The sequence below is a fragment of the Xiphophorus hellerii genome, chromosome 4 (genome assembly GCF_003331165.1).
Source record: "Xiphophorus hellerii strain 12219 chromosome 4, Xiphophorus_hellerii-4.1, whole genome shotgun sequence".
Classification (NCBI taxonomy): domain Eukaryota; kingdom Metazoa; phylum Chordata; class Actinopteri; order Cyprinodontiformes; family Poeciliidae; genus Xiphophorus; species Xiphophorus hellerii.
In genome coordinates, this window is record NC_045675.1 from 18706091 (window position 1) to 18720156 (window position 14066).

At 40.2% G+C, this 14066-nt stretch overlaps 2 protein-coding genes across 5 annotated transcripts in view; one reads left to right on the forward strand and one right to left on the reverse strand.

Annotated features, from left to right (window-relative positions):
• Positions 1-14066, reverse strand: part of sox6 (SRY-box transcription factor 6) — a 143960-nt gene that overhangs the window by 11852 nt on the left and 118042 nt on the right. For all 4 annotated transcript variants that reach the window (XM_032561022.1, XM_032561021.1, XM_032561024.1 and 1 more), the window contains one exon: positions 7565-7670. In XM_032561022.1, the coding sequence (XP_032416913.1) occupies positions 7565-7670 (106 nt within the window). The remainder of the gene's footprint in view (positions 1-7564; positions 7671-14066) is intronic.
• LOC116718804 (uncharacterized) lies at positions 411-2747 on the forward strand. Its single transcript, XM_032561035.1, has 2 exons — positions 411-1254; positions 1463-2747. Exons 1-2 carry the CDS (start codon positions 417-419, stop codon positions 1888-1890), a joined length of 1266 nt encoding a protein of 421 aa, XP_032416926.1. The 5' UTR covers positions 411-416; the 3' UTR covers positions 1891-2747.

Genomic DNA, 14066 nt, shown 5'->3' on the forward strand with positions numbered 1-14066 from the left:
TTGGATGTTGTCTGCCCCTCTCCCTCGTGGAAAATGGACACTTTAAACACTTTCTTGAAGTCCTGGACAGTAAATACACACCAATCTCTAGAAAAACAGTTTCTGAGAGACGAATTCCAGAATTGGTCAGAAAAGTCAAGGAAACTGTCTTGGAGAAACTGAAGACCCAGTCGTCTGTGTCATTAACAACTGACCTTTGGTCTGATCGCAGGCTACGCTCCTTTCTTGGGGTGACTGCCCATGTGTGCTACAAATCTAAAGATTGCTATGCACTTGAATCCTACCTGCTGGACTGTAGGCGTTTTACAGGGAGGCATACTGGAGAGCACATTGCGTCTGCCTTTGAGGAGATCACTGAGGAATATGGTATTCGTGACAAAATTAGCTATATCATAACAGACAATAATGCACCCAATATGAAATGTGCTTTCAAAGTACACATGCCCCAGCAGCAATCTGATGACAGTGAGAGTGAAGAGGATAATTTAGATGACGAGCACTTGTGGGAGGACATTAATTCAGAGGAAGACATTGACTTACCATGGTCATCTGGTGAACGTCTTTCCTGCTTTGCACACTCTCTCCAGTTAGTTGTGCATGATGGTATGAAGGAGGTCAAGACCATTTCTCGCACCATAGCAAAAACGTCAAAGTTCGCAACCCTTTTACATAGCAGCTCACAATTTAAAGATAAGTTTGAGGCTGCATTTGGCACCAATAAAAGTGTTCCAGCTGCAAATACAACTCGTTGGAACAGTACATTTAAACAAGTACAGGCCCTTACAACTCTAGAACACAAATCACTCAGTGAAATGTGCAACAAAGACTATGAGGATGTCGTGTTCAGTGCGCGGGAGTGGAACCAGCTAAAGGAGCTATGTATAGTTCTTTCTCCATTTGCTGAAGCAACAGAGCTGACCCAAGGGGAAAGATCAGTGACTATTAGTATGGTGGTTCCAACTGTACTGGACTTGAACACACACCTCCTCAAGATGGAGGAGACCCGAATGCAGTGCCGGCCGTTGGTCAGAGCCCTCCAGCAGTCTCTGGTGAAAAGATTTTCTGGAATCTTTACAAAAACAAACATGGCCAAAGACAGTGGAAGAGAGGAACCTTTTAACCATGATGTGTACTTCTTTGCTGCCATGCTGGATCCACAGTTTGGCTTAAGCTGGGTGGATTTAGATGTTACCAACGGAGGTAATGCAGCATCGATGAAGAAGTTCAGAGATGAACTTAAGAAGACACTGACAGGTTGGTATGCATTTTTCTTTGCTGAAAAAAAAGTCTTATTTGCAAAATTATAAATCTTAAAATGTCTCAAATTCGTAGCACATAAAGCCTTAAATCATAAAGTGGAATTTATAGTCTTCTTTTCATCAGTTTACTTTTGTCATAAACATTATTTTGTACACTCAAAGTTCTTGAAAACTAACACAGTCATTGTGTTTGTGTTTTTCAGACACATTGATCTTTGGGGTGGAGAACATGGAGAGTACAGATGACAAGTGCTCAGAAGCCATGAATGTGGATCCAACCAGTCATTCGCCACCAGCCAAATGCCCTCGACTTCTGTCACGCTACAAGGCACATAAGAAGCACAGCTCCTCTGTCCAGAATTCAAGTATTGCAACACAATTAAACAGATACTTTAATGATATAAGAGACTGTGACAGTGACAATGCTCTTGCCTTCTGGGGAGAAAACCAGTCCAAATATCCTCAACTGCACAATTTGGCTTTGAAAGTGCTATCCGTCCCTGCGTCCTCTGCACCAGTGGAAAGGGTTTTTAGTCGAGGAGGCATTGTAATGAGACCCCATCGTGCACGTTTAGGTGCAAAAATGCTGCAGTCTCTAATCTTTCTGAAGTGCAATGAAACCTTACTTTAAACTAATTTTATGTATCACCTACTTTATTTCAACCACTGTTCAACTACATGGTTATCCTTGTTCTCGAGTTTTGCCATTGACGTTTTCTAAAGCTTTGGCGTATTATGAAACTGCTTCCAGTTGTATAATTTTATTTTTGAAACGCATGCAGTTGGGCCTCTAAATGTCAGATTTCTTTATTATGTATGTTATGTATAAGTTGCTACATCCATTCAACAGCAGAGTTAAAGATGCAGTATGTAACTTTGTTAAAACAAAAAAATATCTTTGTAAAAGTTATATAGTTTTTTTTATATATTTATGTCACTATGTTGTGTCAGTATGTTATGAGACCGACAAGCTGTGAAAATATTGAGCTCCTCTGCCTTTTCTCCATGTTCCCAGTGCTAACTGGAGAAATACACTGCTTGGTCAAAAACAAACCATCTGATCCAGCAAAAGGGTCTTAGAACTGATAAAAGTCAGTCATGTTTTTGTGCACGTATTTCAATGGGGTTTGTATTTCTGCAGATGGCAGTAGTCGCTCAGGGAGGAAGTGAAGGAGATCAATCTTTTTTTCAACAAATTATCTGTCTCATAACATATTGTCACAACTTGGTGATAGATATAGATTTATTTAAGAAAAGTTATATAATGTAGCTATAATCTGTATACGAGAGAGAAACGAGAGAAATGATTGGCATTTTTTCAGTTTTACATATTTGCACATGGTTTTGAAATAGCACATTTAAAAACAACATAAATGTATGTACTGTTCATGAAAGGCAGAGAAAATACTATTTTGATCGACTTTGATTGTTTGAAATTCTGTGATTACAACATAGAAGTACTAAATAAAGATGTTTATGTTTATTCCAGTTCTCTGTGTAAAATATCTAGGTGTTTTTACGTGAATGTGGGTCTTTTAGATCAATTTTAGTGATTTTGATCATGTTTCACATTTTATTGTCACATACTGGCGCTGGTCTTGGTCTTGACTCGGTCTCGACTTCCCTCGGTCTTGGTCTTGACTTGGTATCGGACCCTAAAAGTCTTGGTCTTGTCTCGGTCTCGATACACTCTGGTCTTGGTCTTGTCTTGGTCTCGGGTTAGGTGGTCTTGAACACAACACTGGGCAGAGGTGATCTTCTTATGGGGAGGGGTGCAAAACAACTGCCTGCTATCACCTAGTGCCACATCAGTAGTTAGCCAGGAAACCAGCCACGTGACTGGGTCCTTTGGAGGGAATCCAGATGAGCCATGCGTCTTTTACCTCACAGAGTTGCTCGCTTGGGAAAGTGCCTGTCGGATGTTACAGGAAGTTGTAGAACTGAGCAACAAAAGCAGTTTTCAAACAGTTAAAGTTATGCTATGGTAGGTATGAATATTGAAAGTACCGTAAATCTGCTGCCAGTTAACCCAGGCACCTTTCTAAGATCTTTGACCTGAAATAATAGCTTGAGTTTTGAATTAATGTATAGCAGTCCCAGGCAGTCCAGTTCTTGATGTAGGTAATATGGGTCACTGCCCACAAGAACTTGGAAAAAAACATGATTTATCAGTTATCTATTGCTTTTCTTGCATTGCCTGGTAAATGGGAAATGGGCGCTCTGTTGTGTTGCTCAGTGCACCATTCTTGCGATGCATCAGATACATCCTGTGCATCCATATCAGAAGAAACTGCTGGGGACTGCAACATGGAATTTACTGCAACATTGTTTCTGTTTTATTGGAAACTGTGATACTTCTCTGGCGTTTTGAACATTTTCTCCCAGGAGAGGCGGGACATTTAGGAATCAGTTAGTTAGGTGTTTGATTGTGTAAATAAACACAGATGTTTAGCAGTGACAGGGCCAGGCCCCCTGGGTGGTAACTAGCGAGGAAGCGAAACAGAGGGAGAGCTGCTTAACAGAATTCATTGTGATTCATGAGGCCTGCAGCTCAAGTGTGACAGAATGATATGAGAATCCACTTTTAATTTGTCTCTCCTGGTAGCACTGCAGACAAGAAGAATGAATTACAGTGTGAAAGCGCAATTGTGTGCGTGTGTTTGTGGGGAGGAAAAAAAATGAAAAGAGAAAGCAAATAATGAGGAAGCAGGAAAAAAAGGCAAAGAATTAGAGAGAGAATGCAGCGAGGTCCCAAACCCAATCGCACCTGTGAGCTGCAGGCTGAGACTCGACTGTGTACCAAGCCAGAGGGTAGCGCTGCCCCGACTGCCCCCTGTCCTCCGCCTTTTCTCCACCCTACTCATCTTTGTTCTGTCGTCATACATGTGCTGTCACCCAGGAATCTGCTCAAGAGGATGAGCCTCGGTGAGCACGCAACCAAATCTAACACCTCCAAGTGAAGGCATTTAACGCTGACAATGGAGCCTCTCCCTCAGAGCAGGATCAGGCGAGATTAATGGGTTTAGTCAGACAGAACGCAGAGCTCAGTGGCTCTGCTGTAGCCTGAGCTCATGGCATGCTAGTTTAACCGTTACAAATTACAAGTGATGTAAACATGACTTTTTTCAGTGTTTTTTATTATTTTTAGCTTCCCAGATTATGCATGCGTTAAGAGTCCGTGCAGGACTTAACAACATATGGCTTGCTTGTTACAACTTGCAGGTGGCAGATTACCACCTGAGAACATAAAAACTACTCTTGACCTTCTTGATTTACTCAGCTAGTAATGCTAAATTGCGTTTTTACCAGCTTTGTGCATCTCAAGACTGAGATGGTGCACTTTTTTTTTTCTCAAATTTACACAGTGTCAGTCAGATCAGAGGGAAAACACCTGTGAAAATCAGTTCAAACCAATTTAGCACATGAATATGCTTTCATTTAAACAATTCCACTGTAGCTATGGTTGGGGATTTTTAGGGTTGTTGTTTCTTTTGCAATTAGGTTTCCTAACTTTATCACCCTGTACCTTCCATCTTCCCGTCAAGGGTGATCACCTTTACTGTGCTTCTAAAAAGCTTCCCCAAACTATGATGCTACCACCATTTTTTTTTTTTACATTGAGAATGTGTGTTCAAGGTGTTAGCTTTAAACTACAAACAGAGTTTTGCCTGTGTGCAAAGCTCAATTCAGTGATGTCAAATTCCAAATAATGTTGGCATGCAGTCAAATTTATCCCACTATTAACACAATTATTTGATTAAGGTGAGTTAAAGCAGAGGCACATCTAAAGTTTTCAGAACACTTATTCTAGAGAACTGGAGTGCCACACATGTGCTCTACTTGTATAATATCCTCATTCTCATAGCACTTTCTTTCATCTCCAAGGCTTGGGATATTGTTTTTTATGATCTGTCCCTGCACTAAGCTTTGTTACACAGCTTTATCTCTGATATCTTGTGTTCTCCTTGCTCTTTAAAATGCTGTTTGTTCAGGCCTTTTATGTGACACAATTTCTTGATACCAAGAAAAAATTCCACACTCTACTTACAAAGTAAGTGTCTTTTGAAGGTAATTGGTTACCTTGAGGGGAGAAAGGGATATCTACGAATGCTTGCCACACCTTTTAGACTTTTATTTGTCAAGATTTTTGACAATTTTGTTTTAATTTTCTTCCACACCACAATTATACTGTACTTTGTGTTGGTATAACAAACAAAGGGACACTAATAATAATTTATAATGTGAGAAAATGTGAAAAATCTCAAGAGGAAATAACAGTTTTCCAAGCCCCTGTATCTTTATGTAACGTAACATTTCTCTAAATTCTGTTTCCTTCTTCCACATATCACTCTAGCATTCTATAGACCTTGGAGATATGGTCAACTTTAAACAAACATCCCATTCAGTAGAAGAACTTCATGCTGCCACTCATGAATGAATTAAAGTTCAGGCTAGCCAAGAGTATTAGCTGTTAAATCACATGAGCTGTGTATATTACATTTCTTGCCATCCAGAAGCAATCAAGAGCTTCCATAACAGGCACTGGCTGCACACTGCATCTGCTTAGTTTGGTTGTTCCGTCCTGGAGGGAAAGCTGCTGCAGACTAGCGCCTTTCACACCCTATACATTTGTTGGGTGGGACACCCAGTAATTTTCTCTTTGAGGAAACACCAAAGTATATGCGTTGTGTTCTGATCTACTTGGGAAAAAGTGTGTTAAAATGCAGATGTTTCCAAAGTAATTTCCTTTCCGTCTGGGGTGAAAATTCTTCCAAAAAACTAATTGCATTACTCATTTTAGATGTCTGGGAAAAATAAATTGGTCTGAATTTAGTGGAAAAGCCACATAAACTTTAGTAGATATTTTTTTTCACAACAAACTGGAAGTATAATGTTTTGGGGGAAAAAAATAACATCTGAAATTACAAGGTTTTTTTTTTTTTTTTATCTAAACCTTGTTTGAAAATCTAAGCAAAAATTAGCTACAGTAACGCTGCTCGTGTCTAATATCATGTGCCACGGAGCCAGGCATTCACTGGTTCAAGGAGATTGTCAGGAGGGTTTCAAATGTAAACAGGTTCTGAGAAGAGTAAACAGTTTGTTGCTCACATTTTGAAATCCCTCTTCAGCTTTAATCAGTATTTGCCTTCTTGTTGCTGTTTAGTTTACAGAGAGATTGATATGCATTTGTGGTGCAAAGAAGAAATGCAAACTGTTTTGAGTTATGAGTGTTGCCCTGTCTCAAAGTCTTTATCCACCCCTCCCCCTGGGAAGAGGACCTATCCCCTCTTCTAACCTCTGTCTGCTCCTAATCCATAGCCCACTGGGAACACTGATGTGAGGCGTCTGGCGCTAGCTTTTCCCTTGGCCCTGAGAAGGACTTAAAAGGACACAAATGCCCTGGTGCGCGCTGTGTTTCTGTCCTGACTCCACGGTAGCCACAGAAGGAGGGTTCCCACCGGGAGAGGGAGCGATGAAAACACATCTGTCCGAGGAGTCAGACGGTTGGGATGGGAGCCTCCGCAGTGGCTCACATGGGAAACATGTCAATGAAGCTGCAAATTTCACCTCTAATTCTCATCTTCAGGATTGGGTGTGATGTGAAACGAAACAGGGTGTGATACAAATGCTTCAAAGCTGGTAAACAAACGTTTCATGGTTTGTTTTCCTATTTCATTTTATCCATTTTTTTTCCTTTTCAAAGGCTTAATGTGAACTCAACATATTGTCACTTTTTTTTCTAAAATCACTACACAATCTTCACAAGAGTTACGTAAAATGCTGATGGATGATGTTGTCCTGAGAAATATTAATTTCTTTTACTCTTTGCTGCATCAAAGATCACTCAGAAGCACTTGCAGACTGAAATGCCATAGAAACTGCCACAAATATTTTTGTCAAACAAATATTGGTGCACTGAAGCACTCCATGGTTCTGTGTAGGTGCTAGCACCACAAAAGTGGATGACGCTTTGTCACCTTGGTGCAACCAGAGTTTGCACCATACTGCCTGGGACCTCAAACAACTACAAGAGCAACAGGAGCCAAGGTTGGAAATTAGCCAGCTTTGTTCTTGTGCCCCCTTATCCACCGCTCACCTACCTGTGAAAACCTCTGAGTCATAGCTCACTTTAAATCGAATTCACTCCAACTCCCAAAGAATCTCAGACACAACCACTGCTGTGCTTCTCAGCAACCACACTTTAAATTTTTGCAGTGGAAAGTAACACTCCATAAACACGCTACAAAGTTTTAATGAAAGTACTAATTCTGAGGTTTGTATCTACAAATTCATTTACCCCTTACCATCTAAATCCTCAGGCCTGGTGAGGTCGATCACTCTGTGGCCGATTTTTCCTTCCTCTCCCAGTTTGCCAAGGTGGTGTCCGATGCTGTCGAAATGCACCCTCTCCTGCAGAAAAAAAATCAAGATGTCGGGTTAAAAAAATAAAAGAAACACAGGTTAAAATTTCTGCAATGAAAGAAGCTGTAAAAATCTGAATCTGAATAATTTGAAAATTTGAGAAGCAGAAAAGGATCTTTGATATATGCAGGTTGTTTTGTAGATACATGGAGTGTGTGTGTTTTTTTTTCTCTCTCTGTTCTCTATTCAGTTTAAGATGACAGGAAGGAGAGAAACAGTAAGGGCCCAGGGGTGCTGTAAATAGATTTGCAGAAGGATACTTTGTGATCCCAAGCACACAATGGGACTGCGGCCCTCTTTGCAATGCTCAGATTTTTCTTCCTCCGCTGCCATCTCCCTCAGCCTCTATTTCCCCAGTCTACGGCACTGAGAGCTAGGCACCCATCATTTATTCAGGGTTCATGTTTTGGTGAGCGCACCGTGTTTTCCCGTTTGTCATGTCGCTTTGTGCTCAGATTAAACTTGGCATCATGTTGTACTTGAGCACAATGAAACCCTGTCATTCAGCACTCCGTGACAATATTAAATGTCATGTCCGTGTGCATTTACAGAATAAAATAACAGCTTTCGGAGGGCCTCTGAATAGTTGCTGCACATTACACTTAATGTATTATGCAAGGGGAGAGAGTGCCGACTGCTGCTGGCTCCATTGTTGAATGACCTACTTCCTCTGTGAATACAGAGAGCATTAGCGAAGGGCTGTCCTGCTCTCTAAAGACTCAACTAGGAGATGGACACTTTGACTCTGCATGATACAAATAATACCCCCTCCCCTTTTCTAAGGTTTTTTTTTTTTCTTGATGTGTGTAAAAGCAGACATAAGGAGAAAAATAAACAAAAAACAAAAACATTTGTTTTATATGCAGGGTGCATGCATTCAATCCTTCTTGCGATCAACCCTGTGTGAACAGACTTTCAGGTAGAGTCTTTATGCTAACATCTCCCCAGCCGCATAACACCTGCAAACACATTAATTTTTCTGTAAATTTAATTGTGTTTTATTTTCCCCATACAGAGAACTATCATAAATCATATGGATTAAAATGAACTGGTCTAAATTGTAGTTTCTAAATATCTTTTTTTTCTCTTAAAAAATAAAAATCATATTGACAAGAATAGCCTGAAGAAATTACAGTGCATTTAAAAAAAAAAAAAAACTAAAAATTGCAAATATTTCCTTCCTCTTTTGTGTGAGCTTTTATCCTTGCATATTAAAAAAAATATGACAAGATGAAGGATGAAGATAGTTCAAGTGCATTTGAGCTCTTTCATAGAATTTTGATTTTCTTCTTGCTTTTATTTATTCAAGAACTATTCCTCAAAAGAAAGGAATGTGCGAGAGGCGGAAAGAGCTCTGCAATTTACCATTATACTTGAAGGAGCACTCATTATTTATGACCAGCTGAGTGATTCTGATATACAATTAAACACTACCTGCTTATGGCCTGTGATTAGAGGCTGTCTATCTGACGGCCCTTTGCTTACTTAAGTGTTTTCTAATTATGACATATGTGGTGGTCCCTGCTGGGCGAGAGGACACTTTGTAAAGAGAAGACGAAGTATGGGGCCTTTTCACCGTGACACGTTCTGTGCGTGGACATGTGCGCCACGCGTGTACAGAGCCCTATCCATCACCCATCCACATTATTGCTCTTAATGAAAGAAGCCAGCAGCCTGATGACAAAGTGACTGAAGTGCGATTAGCTAGATGGTGGTGCTCCACATGCTTCCTCTTGGACAGTCCGGTAGGAAGACACAGTGTTTGCTAGTGCTGGATGCCTGTAATAAAGTAGTCATCTCATCCCTCTTCTGTGCTTCGCTGGCCCTTCTTGATCAATCAAGTCCTTTTATAAACTCATGATCATTAAGCATCATGTTGGGCTGGGGAGAAGAGAGGACGGGACGATCCGTCAATGATTTCCATTAATAACTAGCGCAGCGTTGAGCATCTTCCTCCACTGCACTGAGTCATATGATCGCTGGAGATCAGTGCGTTAAGACAGCTCTGAACAACGCTGAAAGAAAGTCTTGTCTAGGGGTTGTTTTGAGGTTGTTTCACTTTAAGTCAACATTTTTTTTTTCATAGAAGCCAGCACTTTGTGTGCTACAATATTATGGTCTAATTAAAGTAAGTATTGCTCTGCTGCTATGCTAATTAATACAAGCCTATCAGTCCAATACAGCGTCACAAATTTTCATAAAATTTTATATACTGAGTTAATATACTTATTGGTTATAGGTTTGGTAATTTATATCTGTGAATCAAAAATATAGCTGAAATTAGGGCCATAAGTTATCTGCACAGCACTGGGGTTTTGTTTTAGGGCTGGAAAATATTCAGTGAACTAATGCTTCTTTACTGCCCACGCATCAAGTGCTGTGATAAATTAATGGCAGTTTTATTATTTTATAGTGTCATTAAATTTTTACTGATCACTCTGACACAGCGGAGTAGCAAAGGACATGCAGTATCTGGGGGAAGTGGAGTTTTTTTGCCGCGGGAAGAGACGAGGAGGCAGGGAAACGCGGGCCCATCAGTGTATGGCTAATATAAAAACTGTATTTATAATGCAGAGTCAGAGGGAGAGATGCTGAGAATTAAAGCCGGGAGAAAATATATGCGAAAGAGCTGTCGCTTAACCCAAAGAGAACATAAAAACAAAACAATGTTGGTAAAAACAGATAAAGATAAAGAATCAGGAAACAAAAGATGTAACAGTGCATATTATACCCCTCCCTTTTGACCACAAACAGCTGGCAAGCTACCAGTCACTCCTCTAAATGACTTCAGCATGCAGCTCCCCATACCGCAAGTAAAATTACAGCAGTGCGCTCCGAGCTGCAGTGGAGGACTGCCACCCACAACAGTCTCCTCTGCCCTGCCTGTGCAGCCTTTTGTCTGTGAAGTTTAGAAACAGATGTAGGACTTCTTAAGCTGCACATGACTTCAGCTGGCAAGTGAAGTTGGTGAGGAGAGCCAGAGAGGCTGTGAGTCACAGAGGAAGGGAGAGAAGTAGAAAGAGGAATAGATAGCCAAATCTGTGGAACGTCTTGGGCGAGGGAACCCAAAAGGGCTCTTGTCAATGTTGCGAAGAAAAGCTTTAATCTGGCTGGCCACAGAACATGCGCTCGAGGCCCTCTGCTCTGCCCACAGGGCGTTTTCTGGGCAGAGGCGGGTGGCGGACGGCCCTGTGTATTGTGCCTCTTCTTGCCCTGGATTTCGGCAAAGCACTGCCAATCATGACACTCCTTTTCTCTCACATCTGTAAATAACCTGAGGCTATGGGAGAGCAATAGGCCTGAGATTGTTCAAATAGATCTGAAAAATATCTACACTGAGCAGTCAGGTAGATGCTGTGAAGATGGGGGGAGAGTTTGTTCTTTTCATGTTGATCCTTTCTTCATATGTACAATTTCTCCCATAACATCTTAAAAATACCTGATGAAATGCATATGTTGAATGTTTCTCTACAATTTTGTTAATTAAACTCTAACTAAGCACTCGTTTAAAAACTAAGCAAAGGAGGACAGATACTCTGTATCCAACAGATAGAGCAGCATTTATTTCAAGTGTTTTAAAACTAAAATAGATTTTTTTTATATATATTCAAAATAATTATTGAATACTCTCACATACACACATAGATGCTTTATAAGAGACAGACAGAGATAGTATGAGTAAACTGGTAATGCCGTTTTCAAATGACGGTTTCATTTAACACATGAAAAATTATCCAAATAAATAAAAGGGGAGAAAAAAGAAAAAAAAAGAAACATTTAACTATCCAAAGCAGCCAGTGAAATAATAATTAGCCCCTGTGCAGCTAAAACGTCTATCAAGTATTTACAGTAACTGGCATGAGTCTTTTAGGTCTTTATGAAGAAAATTTGACCCACCCTTCTTTTGAGGAATTGTTATATTTCAGGCTTATTGGAGGGTTTATGAGTGTGAACAGCTGTTTAGGATCATACCACAGCACTAGAATGAGATTTAAATCCAGTCTATGACTAAGTAACTCCAACTTTACTTTGTTTTTTAACCGTTCAGAGTTGAACTTGTTGGTGTTCTTTTGAACACTGTCCTGTCCTTTCTCTGTCACTCTGGAAAGTGGATTATCGACTAGATTTAAGGCTTTCATATTTGGAGTTTCTGACAGCTGCAAAACCATAAATTGCAACTTGTATCCGATATTGTCCATTTCTGGCACTTGTTATATTACACACTTGGCATGTGGCACATTGAAGGCAATAGTTCAGACCACAATGCAGTGCTTTGTGTATTGAGCGTCAGTCACCACTGTGTTCTAAGCCTCTTGAGAGAAGACTGAGCGTTCCAGACCAAAGCCCTTAACAATCTGTCCCAGTCCTGCCGGAAACAAAGACGACACCTTGCCATGGTAACAGTTTCTCGCAGTTCGCCTCCTCATCTGGTTTATATTTTTATTGTAACCATGTTATTTATAAGTCTGCAGCTTTCCAGTAGTTTAGAGCAATTTAAATGTTAAGTACATCCAGGCATGCGGTAAACCCGCAGGTCCTTTCATGGGGGCTTTTGCTCTTTTTCTACCCAGAGCTGTCCGTTTGCTAAGGCTAATGCAGGCAGTGACAGAATCAACAGTAGCGGCCACAAAAGGCTGGCATCTGTTCTAACATATCACAGAGCAAAAACAGAAAACTATTCTGGTTCCATTTGTTTAGTCAGGGCATCACCTCATTTCTTTCAAAGGGAACACAGGCTCCTTTTTGAGGAAATATTGACAATTTAATAAGATAAAACAAAGTTGTGAATTTCTCTAAATAAACTGACATATACATAGCTATGAATCAAAATGTGACATTTGTCATTCTCATTGCTGTGACAATTTCTCAATCCTCAATTATTGCACAACAGATGCACTAAATATAAGATGGACCTCAGCCTTTAGCCTTTTTTAAACCCCATGAGTAACTAACAGCGGGATATTGCACTGCTGCACTAACACTTTAACACACTAACAAAACCCCAAGTAGATTCTATGGTGATTCCAGCCTAACTTCAGCAATACCACAGACTGTAAATAGTTTTCTGTAGTACATTCTTTCCCTCATTCTTTCTTGTGAGCACCTTTTGGTGAGGAGCATCATAGCGTTTAACCACTTGAGTCAGTAGCATTTCTGAACGACTGTAGAGAGCAAGAAATTCATCTTGTTAAAAGGAGGCTGGGAAAATACTGCCAAATCAACCCACAAAGATGCAGCCTCGATGCTTTCGACGGAAGCAAAAGGCTCGACTCAGGACAGTCCCACATCTGTGCAGACACACTTTTACATTATTTTTTATTCTTTTGGCAAAGGCGAACAATTGGACAAAGCATTAATGTAAGCAATCTTCACAATAGCAATTGCTGGCTGCAGCCAGTGCCTGCGAGCTGAGCATAATCTAATTTGGATGGGCAAACCCTTGTATGCCAAGGATTTACACTGCAGCCAAAATGCCTTGGTTTGCAATTTCCAAGACAGCAGTCGAAAAGGAGCAGAAAATTGCTTCCAGGGCTGCAAAGCAGACAAGATTATATTCAAAGTCTTTGTGAGGGCTTTGCCTGAATAGGGCCCTGGCATCACATGCATACAAACACTTACATGTGGTTATATGCACACGCATATACAAACACAAGCACGCACACAGGGGGAACAGTGCAGCAACTACAACCCATAGGTTAGGAGTGTGGATTCTGTGAAGCACAGGTGTAATCTCCACTTGAATATTTACAGGCTGAGCTTTGGGATACAAAAAAATGGACAATTGTAGTCATCAATACTGAGGAGAGGTGGTGTTGTAGGGCAGAAAGGGCAGCTCAATAGGTTAATACACTGACCTTTCCCCTTTTGATTCCAGTTAGGGACTTGTCAGCAGAAGAATACATTCTATCTCAGACTACCTAATGTACGCCACATATCTTGTGTTTTATTCGTGTTAATATCAGAGAAATTGATGTGTCACAGTCAAAAATAAGTTTTATCGGCAAAATAAGAGTTCTGTCACAAGACTGACCACAAAGGGGATCTTTTTTTGGCAATGTTACTGTTTTTGTTTTTTTCAATTCTGCCATACTAAACACTTCATCAGTAATAATGTAGATGTAGATCACAATAAAGAATGGTGTCTAGGAGATTAAAATCTTAAATAAAACTGTTTTTTTTTGTTTAGTCACAAATGACTAGAATTTTTATGGATGCTAAAGCCTTGTGTGCTTCAAATCATGCGTCTCATGATTTATGTATGATAATTATAAGATTGATTATGTGATTTTTTTTACAGTTTCATAACAACAGCACAATTCAAGCTACTTGTATTTTCCTGAAATATAAGTCTGAATTATTAAGTGAGGGTTGCTGAGCAATCTG